We start from the raw sequence: 20,258 nt of genomic DNA on the forward strand, positions 1-20,258 counted from the left end.
TATTAATTACTGTGGCTAATACCTCTGGTTTAAAACCAGACACTCAGAGCCAGGCATGCGTTGTTCTGGTGCACATCTGCCTGCTGGCAGTGTCTGCTGCGTCTTGTGCTGACTTTAGACAGGTGTTTGCTATGCTTAAACCCCCCCCTACTTTGCATCACTGCCCTCTCCGAGGTGTTGTATGAGGGATTCCGTCTAATCCCACTGTTGATGTCTGTACCAATTCAAGAGGGTCGTTGGAGTTAGCAGTCCTCTACTTACTTACTGCCCTATCCTCATTCATTTTTCTTTCCATCAGGTCCAGTTTTTACTTTCCTTCTCTGGTGGTGTGCCTGTAGATGTATGCACGTTGTTTCTTTTCCTGACTGTTGCAGCAATTACGGAACTGACTGGAGCATTCCCCTGTATCTACACTGGAGTAGCGGGTTTGTATTTCTTCTTTACTCTGGGTTTTTACAGCACTTGGAATGGTTGGTTCCCGGAATGCCTTCTTCTCTTGATCCAAAATGCTGGCAAGCATGGAAAAGTATAGGCTTCCCTGGTGGGAGGGCATCAAGGTCACCAGGAGAAATCGGGAATATGCCTTCTCCCCCCTATCTGGATCCCTTAAGTGTCAGCAGTGCTCTTGATGAGGCTGTTAAAGACTGAGAGGTCGTATGGCGGAGATGGCCTCGAGGAGTAGTTTTCCCCTCCCTCTTCGGGGACTCAGCCTCGAGGTTGTGCCACGTCTTTGTCAAACCCTGGAGCTTTTTCAACCTTCTTAAGTTTGTTCAAGGGGTTCTGGAGTTGCTGGGGCCTCCAAAGCAGACTGGTCATCTTTGATCGCGTACAACGCAGAGGTCTTGATAGGAATTCAAATTTCCTTTGAGAAGTAGACAAACTTTCTTCCTTTGCAAGAGTTTGGCCATGAGCCTTCGTTTACTGCATTTGACTTTCTGCTCGGCGGTAAGCTTCAGTGAAGGACTCTTTTTTTCAACAATGGCAGGTCTTCCATCTCCAAAACTAAATGGTTTACCTTTAGAAGCAGTTTTACAGCTTGAAGAGTTTTCTGGATCCACATGCTGTGCATTATTTCCGATCCCCTGCCCCGCCCCTCAAGTTGGATTTTAAGGCCTCTTGTCCTTTGAGGGGTCCAAAGCCTTCGGTCGGTATCCACTGGGTTGCAAAGGACTGAAACTGGTGTCTCTTCCTGGGCAGCTAGGCTAATCCACTCCCGGGTATGGCTCCCCAAAAGTCCTGAAGTTGTGCTTTGTGTGTATTTGAGCTGGAGAGGCAACAGTACTCACGACCTGTAGCATGGTATTCAAACCTGTGGGAATCACTAGGTCAAAGTCTGGACTCCATCGAATGGAAAATCGCTCATCTATAACTGGCTCCAGTGTCGACTTTGGATTCACGTAGTGTGGGTTACCTATCGAGATATCGCCCTCATACGCGCCTTCCTAATCAGTGCTGATGATTTCCTCTCCCTCTGAGAGCTCTACTCCGGCAGCAGTCTTCATGCTGTGGACAAGGCGATAAGTAAGACAGTACCTTAGAGTTGTCATGGATTGAAACTGTTGACACTTTAAAGTCCTGGCTGCTGTGTTCTGAAGACAAACAATTTCAGACTATGTGTTGGCCTTTATGCAGGTACTTTGTGTTTTGTACTGCAGGCACCTTTAAAATGGTGTCGTTCCATCACACCCCCCAGAACATTCTTAAGTATCGATGGAAGGTGCAGAGTGGTCATGAAAGCTATTTTCCAGCGACTAGTTCCAGATATCGTCGATGAGTGGGTAATCGACAATTATAACAGCTTCTCACTTTCAAGTAGGCTTTGAGAAGGGGGTCAACAGTATGCTACAGTACACACGCCCAAGCCAGATGGCAGAGAAAAATTAAATTAGGATGGAGCCAATAACCATGTGCATTGCCTCAGAGGAGTTGTCACTGGAACCTGTGACTCAAAAAACTTTTTAAAAGAAAAACAAGTTGTAAATGTCAGAGTCCAACACTAAATGGCAGGAATGTGCAAAGCATATGCATTTCCAGTCACACATGCTACAAATATACTATACGTTTAACAATACTATCCGGGTTTTAGAGACTAGGATGACATCCTAACAGTGCGTGGGACTTTAAGAAAAAAAAGAAAATATTTTTCTGCAGCTACCATTTTCCAGTCTGTGGGATCTCTTGATCGTGTTATACAATACCATTTGTACTTATGATAAAGAGTGGGAGACAGTATCCTCATTTTCCTCTTGAAATTCTCACGCCACCTCCCCCAAAGAAATACAGTTTGCAGAAGTTTGTGATGGAGTAGCGTGATGAACTCAGCCTATCAGGACTTGCTAAGAATACAGAAGGGTCAGGTGTCTCACCTGGAAGCAGCTACCTTCAGCCTGTCAGCGTGGCTCCCTAACACCTAGAAATGTGTCAAAGCTACATACAAATTTTAAGGGGAGCAGGATGACTTACCACACAAAATTACTACTCCATCTCATGGGATAGATTCTACCACTGGTTTAACAGGTAAGGCCAAAGATTCACCTCTTTTATGAAAACCTCTCCTATTCTAAAAGTACATCTGTCAGCATTAGTGGAATACACAGATGATACTATACAAATACATTTTTATAAAACACCAGTCATTAAAATATTGTTAGGAGCCAAGAAGGTCGCAGCGGGCAGCATCGAGGAGGGGAGCATCACAGAATCGTCGTGTTGCAGCATCGTAGAATACAGTGGCCTAGATTAGAGGGACACAAAGTGTAGCACCATAGAGTTTTGTGGCATAGACCAGTGGTGGGTAGTAGCAAAGTGGGGCAGAGTAGAGTGCGGTGGCATGGAGTGCTTCAGAGTGGTAAAGAGTGCAATTGTGTAGAGTGATGTAGCATAAAGCGTAGCAGCCTAGAGTGTAGCAGAGAAGAGTAGTGTGGAGTAGAGATGTATAGAGTGGGCTGTTTCTGACTAGAATGAATGGGGTAGAGTGGAATCCTGCAGGGTAGAATGGCAGAGTGGAAATGTGCAGGGTAGATTAGAGTGGCGTAGAGTGCAGTGGCACAGAGAGCAGTATTGTTGAGTGGCATGGAGTGGTACAGAATTAAATGACCTACACTGGAGTGGCATAGAGTGCAGTGGTGGCATAAAGGAGAGCAGTAGCCGAGTACAGAGACGAAGAGTGAAGTGGTGTACAGTGCAATGGCGTAGAGCTGAGAGGTGCAGAGTAGAGGTGGGCCCAATGACAAGGAGTAGCGTATGCATAGTGTGGTAGCACAAACAACAAATTTTTTATTGAAATGACCATTACATTTGTACAGACATACTCAAAAGTATACAGCACACAAACAAACAATAACATATGGAAATATTAGTGCATTTATTGATTTCTTTTGATTGTATTAAGATATTTATTTCCACCACACTTCAGAATTACAAATGCGCTTCATTTGTGCTTTCCAGATTCTGAATTATCTCCACAGTTCATTTATATACATTTAAATTTTGTTGTAAGAGAAAAGCCTTTCTTTTACAGCAAGATTGCCACAAAAATCCTCTCACTTTTAAGTCAGAAAGAAAAGTAAACAGTAAGCTTCCTCAAAAGACAGATGCTGACATTTGACCTCTGTCTTTGAACGAACACCAAATGTGGCAAGATAGCAACAAGATTTAAAGGCCCGTTTACAGAAAACAGGCACTCAGTGGAAGAATATAGTAAATAGCGATTGCACCACGGGAGGGATGAACTCATGCTGGACAGCTTAAAACAAATTAAGCCCAGCAAACAGAAAGCAAGCAAATCTGAGTTCCAAAACACAAAGCACAAAGTCAATGGTAAGCACTGGGCAGCATACATTCCAAGGGAAGCTTTCAGATTGTCCTTAAGATGCCTACAGCAAACCAGACAGCTGTGTTGTCTGGTAGGGTTTGACTGAAAAATAGTAGTACCTGAAAAAGAAGCAGTGGAAGGACACAAGTAATGGGCCTATATGCCAGGAAAAAAAGAAATCAACTAATACGTAAACAAATGAAAGTGACTAAGACAATCAATGGTAAGCAACAGGAAAGGGGGGGGGAGGGGGGGGGAGGGGGGTGGTATGCGTCTTATAAGATGCATGTGCAGCCTTAAGCAAGAACCTAAAAAGAATCTCAAGATGGGTACCATGCAAATGGGATTCTGGGGCCTACAGCTGATGTCACAGGAGAAAAAACATGCCACTGAAAGGTCTGCGACACCAAAGGGGGAAAAATAAAGAAGGGTCTACAAAGAAGCATTACCTGGACCCACCAACTGGAGGGCAGAATAATGCACATGTAAAACATATGAACCAGGAAAATTCAATAAGCTGCAAAACTACCCCAACAGGTAACTATTTTGTTGCGACCTACAGAATGCAGTCCATTATTCCAATCTTAGGAACAGCCCCTAAATGCCACATATAAATAAAAATAAAGCAACTGGGGTGGAGTTATCTAAAACTAATTTGTACTGAAGAAAACATTCATTTATAGTCACTGACATAGGCCAAACATATACAGCCACATTCTATAGTTAAGTACAATTCCTAGTTTTTTGTTACTAGAAAATCTAACAAATGCAGTGATAAAGCATTTTTTAAAACACAGTGAAATAAGCTTTCAATCTCATAAGGAATGTGACACGTTGTACGTTTTGGAGAACACTGGAAATTTGTGTGCAAAGTACCTCTTGAGAGAAAAAAACTCACCTTTTTAGAGAGTGCTACAACAGTGCTTGGTCGCACTAGCCGCCTTTTCTTGCAGCTTAGGACAGGCCGAGTACGAGCTGCCACACAACTGCCATCTGGAGGAGACTGGACTAGGTTTAACCTCTGTTTTTTCTGAGAAAACTCATCAGCTTCACAGCTGTCTCCTGCAGTCCTCGATGCTAGCCCAGACTGAAGACTAGAGAGGAGTAGATTAGAACAACAATTAATGATAAGAATCTAGTATTTTTGCTACCAACTGTCACCTCTGACCATCTTAACTTCACAAATGTGGTAGAAATAGGTTATGTAAAGCAATCCAATATTTAGGGTCACTTAATACAGCCTATCTAGAAGATGAACAGTAAGTCAAAGTTTGTTTCATATGCGTCACTTCAAAGTTCATACACATGGCAGAGCTTCAGCCAAAGTCCAGATTTTAAAAGACTTCACACCCTGCTTCATGTTGAAGAGTGCAGGATCCACAAAGTTATCTTGGCCAAATTACCAAAAACCATGACCAAACATTGTTTTTCCACTATGCTTGCTATAATTGCTCCTTTTCTACTGTAAGCAAAGGGAACTACCATCTTACCTCATCTATACAAGGTGACATTCTCTCCCCCACCCAGAAAACAAAAAAATATGATTTTCTTTTCTTTAGAATTCTATTAATATTAAGGATTCCTAGGTAAAGGCAAGATTATGACTTTAATGAAGTGCTAAAATGGTCTCTTCTTGGGGTTGGTGACGTTTGGCAACTGGAAACAAAACCCTTTAATTAGGAAACATTTTACAAAAGAGAAAGGTGTGTCTGGGTGCCTCTACCCTCAGGGCTTTTGTATAGGAACAATTCTCATGTGACAGTAAACTATGCTTCGAGGACTTGAAGTCAGAGGTAAGTGAAAGATATATTTTGCATGCTTCAATCAATGCATAGGTAACACCTCAGCATTTATGTAACATGTGGCTAAAACAAGTGCTTCAAATCAGTACTCGACCCCCAAGTAATAACTGCATGCTCAACTTGACAAGGAAGTGAACTTTCTTTGGAAATACGTTTTTTTGATTAGGAGTTTTAAACACATGGCAAGCTCTTAGATCACAACTTACGCATTGATAACACCGTTGACTGGTCTTGGTGCGCCGCAGGGTTTGGAGGAGGCAGACTCTGATTTTGGACAGGCAGCTAAACTGGAATTGGTAGCAACCTGCACAGAAAACATTTAAACAAAAAATACGGCATGTAAATGGCTCCTGCTTTTTCATTATTTCTTCCGAATAATAGAATAGTGCGTACAGAAGGACTCAAGTATTCAAAGATGTTTTTGGACAAGAGCCATTGACAGACATCAAGAAGTATCTGCTGCTTTCGGTAGATTTACTTTAGAACTGCAAGAATTTGTTGGTATTGGGTGACCGGTGACTGCACTCCACAATACAGTCCTCTCCTACTAATGTGGTTCCCCACTTTGAATACATTTTGTAGAATAACGATTTCAGTAACCAATATTAAAAAAATATGAATCTATGAAAAATGCAAGTTAATGAAAGAACGCCAACTTTGGAGATCCATTTTCCTAGTAGTTTCTTTCCCTAAGATCAGCTACTTTTGTATTGAAATGACACCTACTTTAAAGCTGGTTAAATAATGAAATCAAAAGTTTTGATATGCTTGAGTGGACATGAAATGCACATTAAAATGAACTAATTACGGTCCATCATAAACCAGATGAGAGAACAGAAATCAACATCTTTAGAAATACCCTTTACATTTCAGAAACAAAAACAGAATAAACCTATTGTAGGAATATGGTTGTTTTGAATGCACGAATTGCAACAAAAACCAACTTCACTGCCATAAATGCCAAAGATAATGTTCTTTTTGCTTTAACTATTGAAGGAAAGCGCCACTTGTAATTCTTTTTTTTTTGGCCACAGAGCACATCGAGTAATAGAAAGCAGCAGTCCAACTAATCTTTACAATGCTTTGTAAGATACCCACTGTGCCTATGCAAGGTCGATGGCAATTGTCCTTTAAAATGTTTAGTAATGTCCGACAGTAATTGTCGTATGCTTATACCTAGTAAAACTCATGATGTCACAAAGATTAAGGCTACATCACAGGCACTTAATTTCTTAATTCTGTTCGTTTACAACTGATACCAATGCAAATGCCAAATTAGAAGTGCCCCTAGACAATTCATGCAATTCTTTCACGCTACCAAGGAAAAAAATAACTTGCTTAAAATCCTGGTTAAAATCCTGGTTCTTCATTACCTGAGTTCACACAAACTGAAGTGGGAGACCTCAGAACACTTTAATATACAGACGTTACTAAACTGAAAACAATCAAGAACAGCCTGTAACTTAATTTTGGCATATAAACTAATTAGAAAAAAAGCACTCAAAACAGAAAACTGCAACCAAACAGAAAAGAAGCTGGCGACTAACCAGACTAAAAGCAGGCCCATGTCCCCATAGGACTGGTGCTGTCCCATCACGGGCAGCATATTCTGTAAGGCAGTTCATTTCTGGAGGTCAGACAGAGTTAGAACTTTGAGAGAAAAGGCATGACAAGAAACAAGGATTACAACAGAGTAATTTTTCCATCATGGGATTCAGTTTTATATTCATGAATGGAGAGTACCAAGCTTACCCCTACAACGAGACTTACAACAATGAACATAGGAAAACTCTTAATGTTAAGAGGTGGTGAAGGGAGCCTTCCCAGCGAGTTTGTTACCCCTCCCCTCTCCAGTCAGTATCAATGCAGTAGTGGTTTCTAAAGATATAAACCGATCATCAAGTAACGGCAGCTGCAAGTGACTGAAATCAGTATACTCCTTTTTAAAGCAAGTATCTGTTTCTCCCCTATCCGATCAAGTCTTGGAAGAACCAATTAGGGTTCAATTAAAGCTTTTTGGTAACATGCATCAGTGGACAAAAATTCTGCTTAGTTAGCTGTAGGTTCAGAAATATGTGCCGTAAGTATTCAGCAGGCCCATATTCGTTATCTGTGCCTGAAGGGAAAAAGAAATTTGCAAGACATCCTGGGGAGAAGATCTTGCCTGTACTGAAGCCTCCTGGGCATGCAAACTGATGAAGACCTAGATACCAGCACTGGTAGGGCCAATCTGAAGGAATGAGAAACATTTAGTCTTCCACTCCATGAGTGTTATGTCCATCTTTGAGAGTAACAATTTATTAAGAAACATTCTTGAACAGTCAAGGAGACATTCAAATTGGATCAAGGCAATGACAGCTCAGTTCTTGGAGTTTCAGATTTCTGCGTATTACAGAAGATATAGTCCAGGCGTACCTTACAAAGAATAAAAAAAAAAAATGACCCGTTCTTTAGCATTTACTTGTCAGGCATCATGGGAAATAACTCGTCTACAAGTTCAGACAGAATACTCAAAAGAAGAACTACTGTAATGCAGATGCAACTCGCCAAAAAGGAACTACACTGCCAATTTCAAGGAGAATCAGGACACATTTGATGTATCAGAAACGAAAGCAGTGCTGGATGCAGTATTACTGTATTCTCTGGAGTCTATTTTCCTTTCAATGTTTCAAAGATGTAAGCCTATCAATGACAAATCTATGATGAAGAATTGAAACAATGGCTGTCAAAGAAAGAAATCTGCCATACGTTCTTTCAGCAGGCCCTACTCAAATTTGAATACTCAGAACTAGAAAGAGGTGCAATGCCATCAAGGTCAAAAGACAGGAGACATGGTAATTAGGAACTAATATTCGCATTGCATACAAACTGCTATTCACAAAAATGTTCTTTGTGGTAGCAAGAAGGTTTACCGTAAAGTTTCTAATCTGTAGGTGCAGATTTGCAGCTTGAAGAATTTTTTGGATTCACATACTGAGCATTATTCCACCATCTAGTGGTTGTATGGAATTTCTACTACTTCATCCAAAAACTTCCCTTTCTACGCCTTTTTGCTTGTTTATGTCGATGGATCCTCCATTTGGTGTCTCCTTGTGATGTTGTCGTACTTCCTCTGCATGTTCTCACCTTTGGTCGCCGTCTTCAGATCCTTTCCCCGCCCCCTCTCCTCCCATCTTCCCGGAGGAGTTGGGTAGGTCGCTTGTTAATCCAGAAAATTCTTCAAGCTGCACAACTACACCTACAGGTAAGAAACTTTACATTTTGCAGCATGAATATTTTTCTGGATTCACATGCTGTGCACCCACTTCAAAGCATTGTTTTCTGCTTTGGTGGCTGGGTTGAAGATAGGCACTGACTTGTAAATAAATGTCTTAGCACCTTCTGTCTTACTTTAGCCTCCTTGATCATCTCAATGTCAACGCAATGATGTTTTGTAAACATGTACACTGATGGGCAAGATGCTGCCATACAGATTCCTTGTAATTGAGTATTTGAAAAAAAAGCAATGGTTGCACCCTCCTGCCCCCCCCCCCCCCCCCAGAGTGAGCTCCTGGTGCTATTGTTAATGCTTCACCTGCATAGGTGTGACATAACTGAATTATTTGTGCAATCCATCTTGCTACTGTGAGCTTTGTAACTGGTTTCCCCAAGTAGCTAGTTGAGAAAGATACAATTGCAGAGTTCTCCTGATGTGTTTTTCCCTTTCAATGTAAAACATAATAGAGCGTCTTCCCTCTATAGCATGACTGACTGGTTAATGCTAAACTGTGAAACCACCTTTGGTTTAAACTGTGGATCTGTTCTCATAAGTTTGTCCTTGTGGATTTGAAAATATAGTTCTTGAATTGTGAGTGCCTGCAACTCACTAACTCTGCGCAGGAAAGGAAGCACTCTTTAGAGCTATTATATGTAAAATGGCCTTGTGTATTGTTTCAAAAGATTTCTTCATGAGTTGTGTAAGAATTAGGCTTAAATTCCATGTGGGTGCTGGTACCCTTCTTGATGGTGCTAACATCTGTGCACCCTATAACAATCTTTTAACCACTGGTGCGGTGAAGGAACAACTTCCCATTTGACCTCTTGTAGGGGTCACAATTGCAGCCAGATGGACCTTTAAAGATGCGTATGTTAGACCTTCTTATAGCAGGTGTGTGAGATATTTTAAGACTCTTTTCCCTTGTGATCTTCTTGCTCATTTTATTTTTAGCACACCAAGAGGTGAATCTTTTCCATTTCGCCATTTAACATTTTCTGGTTATTTGCTTCCTAGCTTCTCTCAAAACTGCCATTTTCTTTTCTGGTAATGTCATGTGCCTGAATTCTAAGTCTTCAGGAGCCAAGCCATCCGCTTGAAGTATTCGGATTTTGGATGCAGTACTTTTCAGTTTTTCATTAACAGCAGATACAGACATCTTGTCAAGTGTTGGAAAGGTTACCTGTGCTACTTGTACAATTTCTGAGTACCACGTCTGTCTTGGCCACTGAGAAGCAATTAAAATCAAAGTCATTTGAGTTATTCTGCATTTGGTGATGACCTTGTGATTCAAGGGAATTGGTGGAAAAGCGTATGCAAATGTCCCTGACCAGTTTACCAAAAGGGCATTCCCCTGAGACTGATGGTGTGTGGCTGCCTGCAGTCAAAGTTTTGGCATTTTGTGTTCCAAGGGATTGCAAACACATCTATTGGTGGTGTGACCCGTATCTTGAAAATCCTTTGCACCACCTTTTGATAGAGCTCCCATGTGTGTGAGCACGAGGCCTGCCTGCTCCGTTTGTCTGCCTCACAATTTTCTTTCCCTGGCAGGTGTATTAATTGAATCTGTTTTGTTGAATTGCCCATTTCCAGAGTTGCCGAACTAGTTTTGAGAGGGGTGGACATTGAGCTGAAGGAGTTGGTTGCTGAAATAGTCTTCCCTGTGTAATGTTCTTTCTAATGAACCATGCAATTTCCTCCTGCACCTTCTGCATGACAAACACTAGATCTTCCCAACTCCTTGGTGCTTGAGACCATTGATTTTGAATCCACTCCAGGATTGGTGTCATATGAAGTCTCACATATGGAATCAAGGGAATACATGATGGAATCAAGGGAATACATGATGCCATCTTTCCCAACAGTCTCCCCTACAGTCCTCGCTGTCCGAGCTGGCCCCTTACGGTAACAGAGGACTTCCTACAAGAGGGACTGTGTCCTTTTTAGGGACGAGCCTGCAGCGCATGTGCTTGCGTTTCGCTAAGCGAGGCGCTTTAGTTATTAAAAAGGGCTCGGAGCCCCGTCCACGTCAGTGTGTCATTGGTTCGTGGGCTTGCCTGTTAGAATCTGCTTGATTTCATTAGTGGAAGGCATGCATACGTCATGCCTTTTTCAGTGAACTGGAAGCAGGGATCAGTCTCTTTGCAATTAGGAAATATGTTGGGTAATTTCCTCTGTTAATTTCTTTATTTGGGACCTGTTCTATTGCTCAACAGTTCTCTGACCTCCTTCAGACGCCGATCTGTTTTTTTTTTTTTTTGAATGTCACTTTCTTTGGCCCTTTTGTTGGAGGGACTTTGTCTAGTTCTATGCAATATCCGTACTGTATTGTGTTTAGTATCCATTTGTCTGAAGGTAAATTTCTCCACTCCTGGAGAAAACATTTTGTAGTCTGTGCTTTGTAGGTATTGTAAAGGTTTTCTTTTTCCTGTCACTGGTTGTTTTGTGACCTTTAGTGCTGATGCAATGCAGTCATTTACTCGTGGGGGTTGTCCCTCCCCTAGCTGATTGACCTCATCCTTTGGTTCTTCCACGAAAGCAGCCCCTTTCATGTTATTGGTACTGCCAACCTTGTTGTGATGCTGAGGTCTGAGCACCACTTCGAAAGGTCTGATGAAACTCCCACTTGAAATGTTCCCCCAGAGGCTGATCTCCTTGATGCGAAAGACCACCCTTGAGATTCCTCCCCGAAACTGTAATGCCTCCATGGACTCAACAGTTTAGTCTTTTTTTAGTTGGTTGAGGTTTTTGTCACCTGTATTTCCAAACAACTGCTGTCCGTTAAATGGTGCACTTATTATGCTTGCTTGAACCTCTGCCTTGAAACCCGAAATTCGTAGCCTTGAATGTCTCTTTAAATAACACCCATCATCAATTGGCAGCTAAATGTGCCCGCCCCATCCAACGCAGATTTTAAACAAGTGTTAGCTATGTTTTTCCTGCTCTCTACCAGATGATTGGGCCTTTTTTTTGTACTGTTCTAGGAAATGCTTCATTAGTTCTTCTATCTCTTCTCAGTACTGATGTGTATGTCTGTTGAGTAATGCAGTGGAATTTGCAATTCTCCATCCTGCAGTCCATAAACGCCATCCTTTTACACTCTTTGTCCAGTTGTGGTCCCAATGTAGATGATGCTCGCCCCCTTTCTTACCATGGAATTTATAAAGGAATCAGCTGGCATGGTTGAAAATGTGTATATTTATTCTCTGCCCTTGGTGTTACAGCTCTGCAAGCTAATGATTCTTTAAAGGCTTCCCCAGTCCCGATTCAGAATGCTTAGTAGCATGGGAGTATCTCCCCATGATACCCTTTTCTTGTCTGGCTTGGCATCAGAGTCTCTAAGCAGAAACATGATTGGTATTTCACCTCCTCCAGTTGATCAAATCTTTCTGCTGCATTTTTAATCACCATATTATAAATGTCAATATAATCAGTGGAAGAGGGGTTTGGAAGGCTAAGTTTCTACCTGCTCCTCTGGTGAACCCCCTCCAAATCTTCCCACAGCATCTCCACATATTCACCTTCCTCCGATGGTTGATTTGTTGCCTATTCCTCCTTATCCTCATAAAAGTATTCTTCCTCTTGAGGCTCTGGTGGGGGGCAGGGAGGACAGGGAAATGTCTTAGACTTCTGTCTCTGAAACCTCTTTCGACCTTGGATCCTTTGATGGAATTTGCAACCTTCAGACTATCGTCGAATTCCCCCCCCCCCCCCCCCCGCCCCCCAAAATCAGGGTGGCTATTTCAACCTCAAGACTCTTTCTCATCTTCGATATCAAGGGTTTTGTCTTTATGACTGGTCATGGGATGTACCCTCTTCACAGAGAAACCCACTTTTCCAACTGTTTTGAGTTGGCGCTGCGGAGAACCCTTTGAGGTCCAGGCTTTGACGTTGATGCATCAATCGCCTCCCCGTCTTATGTTGACAAGTGTTTTTCCAGAGTTCTTTCTCCATCTGAGACCCCTTTGAGGTTTCCATGTGACTCCTTTTCGTAGGACGTGCCTGCAGACGGTAAGCGTTGACGCTGAGGTTTCCTTTTGCACCCACAATTTTTTTTTGTATTTTTTTTTTTTTTTTTTAACTCTGGCGTCTTAGCGGAGGTGGCAGACTCATCTCATTCTTGCTCTTCTTCGCCTGCTCTTCCTCGACCATCTCACGATCACCCTCAGAGATCTCTCCATACGCTCCCTCTGCTACATATTCCTCATCATAGCTTGAAAGTCCCAGATCTTTCAGGGATGTTGTTCACTTCTGACCTTGCACTGAGTGATGGGCCATTCTTTGCTCTCACCCTCAGCATAAAAATGGAACAGGCATTACAATCTTGGCTCCGGTGGTTGACTGGAAGGCAGATTTTACACACTAGATGCTTGTCTTTCTGTGCATACTTGAAATGGCTAATCTTGCAAATTTGAAATGGTGTTTTCTCCATCATAACACGCAAATGTCTTGAGTTCGTTGATCCGGAGGGAAGGCTTAAAACTGCACAGTATCCAGAACAGCTTTGATGAACAGGAGGGTCTGAAAAGTGGCCAGGAGTGACTTAGTCACACTAATCATGAACTAAGGATGTTTGGAGGATCACAGTCATCTTGAGGTGGTCTACGACAGACTGTGGTGAGCCCGCCTTCAACAGCCAGTTTAAGGTAGCGTATGACTTGTGTGTCCAACCACAGAACATGTGCTGCAACTGGCATCACTTTCATGAACACCTGAGAAGCACTGATAAGGCTAAAAGGGAGTACAGAGAACTGAAAATGCTCCTGACCCACCTTGAACCAGAGTTAAACACCTGTGGGACTGCGGATCAGGAATGTGAAAAATCGGCATTCTGCAGGTCCAGTGGTACCATCAAGTCTTCTGGATCTAAAGCAGATAGAAGAGTTAATGTAAGCATTTAGAATGTGTCCTTTGTCAGGAAAAAAAGGCAAAGATCTAAAATTGGGTGAAGGCCTCATTCCTTCAGCCCGACAAAATAATAAGAGTAACATCCAGTTCCTGTTTCGATGCAGGCACCCCCTCTATGGTTCCTTTGTCCATAAAAACTTGGACCTTCTGCTGCAAAATGGCCGCACCAACAAAGGTGAAATATGCAGCAAACTGAAGGTATGGTAAGAAACATCCTTGCTGGATTATCTGGAGCACATATCTGTCAGATGTACTGCTCCACCACCAGTGAAAAAATATTTTATCTTGCCTCCAAAGGGATAGCCATGTGTCACTGCAAGCAAGCTAAAACAGTCTTGAGGTGGTGGCAGGAGGAGCGGAGAAAGTAGCAGATCACTGTCCTTGTTGGCCTGGACACTGTCTGCTGGATCATAGGCCCCAGCCTGGAAAGGACTGGGGCCCAGGTGGTTCTTTGTTTATGTGGAGGTGGCCCTTCACGATGTCCAAGCCAAACCCCCAGTCTGAAGCACAGAAAGGGGCAAAACTGAAGGGGATACTCCCACAGTCACAGAAAGGGGAAAGGAGCGATCTGTGGCCCTATTTTCTGTGAGTCACTCCAGGCAGAGTGAGGACGTAATCAAATGGCATGTCCATTTTTAACACCTGAATGCTGCCCGACAGGCTTACAGATCTCTTCCATGCGATGCCGAAGCACCACTCTGGAAAAGAGTGCCCTCCCCAAGCTCTCAGTAGTGTCCAGCCCAAGAACAGATGACTTTCGCTGCATTCTGACAATTTTGAATGGTCTAAGTCAAACTAGCTCTGAATTCCTCTGACACTGCCGGAAGAACTTCAGTGACAATCACATATTGCAATCAATTATTGACAAAGTAACTAACAAAAAATGCTGAAACCCAATCTATTTCAACTTTAAGGACTCTGGCATACCTGATGAAGTCTGCCGCCCCTTCACCTGTTCTTGATGGCAAGCACTGGGACACTCACCAAATAGCCGAGCGCTATACAGGAGTAATTTTTTCATTCAAGTGCAGGTTGGCTCTGATCAGAGTTGCTGGCGTACTAGAGGCCAGGCTATAGGCAAAGGCATTGTATAGCTCGAGTCAGAAGGAAGATGTGCTGGGAATGTAGCAGGTGAAATTATGCACAGCTGTATACGAGGTCAGGTAGGATTCAGTCTGGAGTCAGACAGAACTATTGGCTTAATGTCCTCCTCCAGTGTTGGCGCCGGCATCAACGTAGCAGAATCTGGGGCATATTGTGACACCACGCATTGTATTGGCACCAGAGTCAAAGCTGGAGACATGTTTTAAAGGCATAGCTAGTGCTGATTAAGCCCTGCCGGCAGTAATTCAGCTGAGACCCTCTGCGGGACATGAAGGTTCATCAAAAGGAACCAATAGGGTGCCAAAGGTGAGAAGCATGGCATCCTTAAATGTTTTAAGTTACTGCAGAAACACCGATGGGCCCAGAAAAACGGAGTGCATCTGAAAAATCTGTAAAATCTGTTCCTCTGCAAGGGACCAGGAAAGCGATCATGGGGCAGCGTGACGTCCTGGCAACTTCTCAGCAGGAGAGTGACGAGCAAGCATGGGCCAAGGTGTGCTTGTGCTTCAAGTGTTTTTTCTTCGATTTGGATTTATCCAAAGGCTTGAAATGTGGCCCAAGAACGGGAATGGGTCTCAATCCTCTACTTTGGGCATAAGCAGCCTTTTCATGATTTCTGCCAATGCTTGGTTTTGAAGTTCTGGATCACCTACAGATTCATCAGGGCACATTCCAACACAACTTTAGAGCTGTGGCATGACCCTAGACAGCAGATGTAGAAATCAGTCACAGATAACTGTTTGTGACTACTCGCTCCAGATCTGTACCAGAAGGTACGGGAAGAAAAACTGACCTCAGGGCTAAGAGGTGTTTTTATGTGGCTTTGGCATTACTTCCGGGGCATGACAGTCGACAACGAGCCACACTTTCTTTGTAGCTTAAAGACTTAGGGACTTAATCTTACCAAAGAAAAACCATGTGGAAGCCCAAAAACATAGCGATACTCTTTGCTCTTCTAACATCTGAATGCCTAGCTTGTCTGTCAATTTACACGCTTTGGATAACATCTCCCACACAAAGACTGCATGCACACTTTCAAGCCAAAATGCATGCCTTAGCCTGCAACCGATCGAACAGGATTAAGGCTAAGAAGCCAAAGAAGCAAGTGTGCACTAAACAAATGGCAATTATAAGCAAATTACCACTTCTTCCAACCATGGTAAGCAAACTACTGATTCTAAAACTACAAATGAAAAACATCTGTAGAATTATTTTTATACACATCCAAATCATAAATCCATATTTTTTTTTTACAGTTCTTTGAGCATTAAAAAAATGTTTGAGGTAGAGAACCTCTCCGCTGTTTTCTGCTAATCTCCATTATTTCTAACTGAGTAACTGAGTTCCACAGTACCATATTCACTGCACTTCAAAGAGGAGGGTCACTTAATCAGAAGATGTGTCCTACCACATTGATAAAATGTAAGTTAAGCAATACAGGCTGTTACTTCGAAGTGACACATAATGGAAGATAGATGTGAATACAATATCAACTTCCTGCCTACACCCTGTTCACCTAATTCCCTCTGTCACTTCTAAACTTACCAGTCTGTCTGCACCAACAGGCAATGTCAGAGCGCTCTCAACTTTAGCCTCTGTTCCAAGGAGCTGTCTGCGATGATCTGTTAGCGTATCCTGTGGAGGCGCCTCTCCAAGAACAATCAAGCCCTATACAAAGTGAGAGAGGAAAAGCTTTACTACTTATAAAACAAATCAATGCCTTAAAAGCGTAATGGTCCATTCCGCAGAACCCGCTCAATTTCCTTTCACTCAGCCCCTTGTTAGGGGAACGCAGACATTACAGTTGGTTGTTCTCAATAATGAGAACAGTTTACCACTTGCACAGATTAAGTTTTCCTTCAGTTTGCATGTTTTTAAAAAAAATTGAGTAGTTGATTTTTCACAAGGATCTTTAATGATATCAAAAAAGTAAAGTTCTAGAATGTTTACTGTCGATGACTGTTAATGGTATGGGACTGTATACAGAGAATTTTCTCTACACTGCATTGTCTCGTCAAAACTAGAATTTTATCAGCTTGACCCACACACAACTGAGAAACAAACCCTTGCAATGTAGTCAAAAGTATGAGCAAAAAGTGCAATTTTTCATGTAACAGGATCAATGGCCAAGAACGGACAAGCGTAAAGCATTTACCAATGAAAGGATTATTGAAGGGCAAGTCCGTGAACAAGCGATAGTGATGGGTGTGGCTAAAAGCCCAAAAAGATAACTCGTAGGAAAAGCAGCGCTTGCACGCTGCTTTGCTCTACCTAAAAAAAGAATAGAAGAATTACTATGTGCAACTATCCTTTGGTTTTCTGCTTACTCTTTAGGCAGACTTAGAAATGCTTGTAAACTGGTTATATGGCAGTAACAGCTCAGAGTTTAAGCACAGCTTAAGGGAAATAATGGACAGCCTGGAAAACTAAATAGATGTCCAACACACCCAGAAAGTGGATATTTTTATGGAGTGCTACTGAAAATTCCTTTACTATGCGTAAGTGAGATGGAGTCTGCACCTATGCTACCTGCCATACAGCAACTGAACACTGTAGTCTGACACAGCCCACCAGTACATCTTAAATTCACAGGAGGGCTTTGCTTTTGATCGCATGGCCCGAACGATGTTTAAAACTAGTATCGTTTAATAGATTTATAAAGCGCATGGCTACCTGAAGGCCTCCCACCGCTAAAAAGGACAGAGGAACCACAGTGGTATTTTATGATGGAAAACAGAGTCTTCAGTTTACTTCGAAAACAGAGTTTGGAATTGTCCAGTGGGAGGGAGTTCCATAGGTTAGCTGCTCTGAACGGGAAGGACCTACCTCCCCATCTTACTTTAACACAGCAGGTGTTAAGGCAGCAGATGAGGCTCTAAGGGATCTCTGAGGAGTGTAAGGTGTGATCATTCGCTTGATAAGAGAGTCCCCTATCACATAGCTTTAAAATGTATCCTTTGCTGGAAAGGAAGCCAATGAAGCGAGACTAAGGCTTGTTTGGCCGTTGCAGTTCTAGGGAGGTCCATGAGAAGGTGGACCGCTGCGTTCTGCACTATCTGCAGTCTCCTTAGTATGCAGATGGGAGAGCTCAGAAACAGAACATTCCCATAATCCAGGTGAGATAATATAAGGGCTTGAATAATTAAGTCTTTTGGCGAGAAAGGGAAGAAATTTGAAGATTTTTCTAAGCAATCTTAGAAGATCGAAGCAGGAAGCCGCTTTTTTTGCATGCTGTTCCATCGATAGACGGGAGTCCAGCCATACTCATAAGCTTTTTATAGTTTGCTTTGGGGGGGGCGGAGAGGAGTTCCTTCAATTCTTCTGGAATTGAGATGGGGGATTTAAATAGGGGAAAAATGCAGACCAACATTAATTCTGTTTTCTCATCATTTAGTTTAAGCTTGCTGTCTGACATCCAATTAGCGATGTGTGAGAGACAGGAGGATATCACTCCTTGGTCAAGAGTTTACATTGGTGCTAAAAGAATAAACCAACTGAGTATCATCAGCATAAGATATTAAGGAAAGACCATAAGGTTCTACAATTTTAGCCAAAGGGGACATATAAATGTTAAAAAGAGTGGGGCTCAGAGAAGAGCCCTGAGGAACCCCACAGCTAAAAGAATGGATGTCAGAAAAAAAAAAAAGACCTATCCAAAACCTAAGAAAGGAAAAGGCTCCCGCTTACTGTATCAGCCTGGATATTTCAGAACTGACAAAGGAGGACTATTAGTAAAACTCAAAATCTAAATATATCTGCCAAAGAGATTAATTCAGTCCACTCAAACGTGTGGAAAGTGGGTGCAGAGTAAACGAGGAAAGACAGTACAAGTGACTAAACCAATAGAAGCTTTGAACAGAAGCTTAACAGAATACATGCTATTGGCTACTGTAGAAGAGGCCATAAGAGTGAATTCAAGCACCATCAATGCAGTGGAGAACAGTGTTAAGATCCCACTAGTTGAGAACGTATCGATGCCAAACGACTGCATGAATCACCAAATACTAGGGATAGTGACAAGTTGTGCAGTCACTTCTGTCTGATCAGGGTTCAAACTTATCAAATGTAGCATACTTATGTGCCACAACTAAGAGGATGTGATTCAGCCAGATCCTGTTAACTCTAAGCTTAAGTCTAAGGAGCCCATGGCAATATGTTCTGTCAGTCTGGGTCCTTGCGTTACCACTAAAAATTGGGCTGAACTGTATGAACATTTTCAAAAAATAATGCGGTTATCTGCATTACCATTACTAAGTTTTCTTTCACTTAATATATCTTTGAAAGCAAAGCACCCTGCTAAAGTTATGCTAAGACCATGAAAGATGAACCTCAAACAGTTCAATTACCTTTAAGGAGGGGGGGGGGGGGGACATTAGTAATTATAAAATTAAGCTAATTTCATTAATCATGAAGGATACCAGACAGCATGGACACTAGAATTCGTGAACTGGAAAGTTAGAGCCCACTATAAATTTCACCCCAACCAGAGAGAACTATTTTTCGGCACCACTGCTAACAGACTTTGTCCATCATAGGAAGATGACATTTATTTGGATCAACTAACTGCACTTCAACTGTCGCATGCAAAACAACCAACATTGATCAGAACATTGCACACACACCCAAAACAGATAAGCCACAGAGGCGTGGATCAATATGTTCACAATAGCACTGCCCACCAAGCACGTCCATACACCAACATAAATGAATACCCAAATCTGAATATCCACTCACCAAAGGCTGAATATGCAATTAACTGGCTACAAAAGCATCCAACAGTACTAACATTACTTTCACTCGATACACATTTTCTAAACGAATTGGTACCTTTACCAATTGTCCAAATATGTTATCAGTTTTGTACAACCCTGCGCTGTCACCCACCAAAAACACAGAAAATAAAAATATATATGTATATACATACGACATACTTCCACAAAATTTAATTGGACACCATTATGCAGCCAAAATGTTTCAAAAGTCATACCCAGGAATAACGAAAAACCTTGCAATGCCATTCTTAAGTTAGGTTGTAAATCACACAAATGCTTATTCACAATAACAAAGGAAACAAATATAATGCACCTGGAATACAGATTCACAAGGAGTTCAACTTCCTCCTGAGGCTAGGTTGTCCTCATTCTACAGTTGTGGAAGAGTACACTCCACTGGGAAATCAAACAGTCTGCTGGGACAACCATTTGGTATAAGTGAAATATTTGTGGGCTTTCGGCTAAGAAGAGTTTCCAAATCTAGCTAATCTTTCATGTATGAAAGAAGTAGGAAGGGATCCATACTGTGCAGATCTTAAGGTGCTTAAAATGAGCAAAGTGATCAGAAGATCAAGACTTTTCGGAGGCTGACTTCTTACTGAGGT

At 42.2% G+C, this 20,258-nt stretch overlaps 1 protein-coding gene across 5 annotated transcripts in view; it reads right to left on the reverse strand.

Annotated features, from left to right (window-relative positions):
• KANSL1 (KAT8 regulatory NSL complex subunit 1) overlaps positions 1-20,258 on the reverse strand; it is an 817,615-nt gene that overhangs the window by 342,825 nt on the left and 454,532 nt on the right. For all 5 annotated transcript variants that reach the window (XM_069238046.1, XM_069238047.1, XM_069238049.1 and 2 more), the window contains 3 exons: positions 16,427-16,549; positions 5,823-5,920; positions 4,713-4,908 (listed from right to left, as the gene is read on the reverse strand). In XM_069238046.1, the coding sequence (XP_069094147.1) occupies positions 4,713-4,908; positions 5,823-5,920; positions 16,427-16,549 (417 nt within the window). The remainder of the gene's footprint in view (positions 1-4,712; positions 4,909-5,822; positions 5,921-16,426; positions 16,550-20,258) is intronic.

Source organism: Pleurodeles waltl, chromosome 6 (genome assembly GCF_031143425.1).
Source record: "Pleurodeles waltl isolate 20211129_DDA chromosome 6, aPleWal1.hap1.20221129, whole genome shotgun sequence".
NCBI lineage: Eukaryota > Metazoa > Chordata > Amphibia > Caudata > Salamandridae > Pleurodeles > Pleurodeles waltl.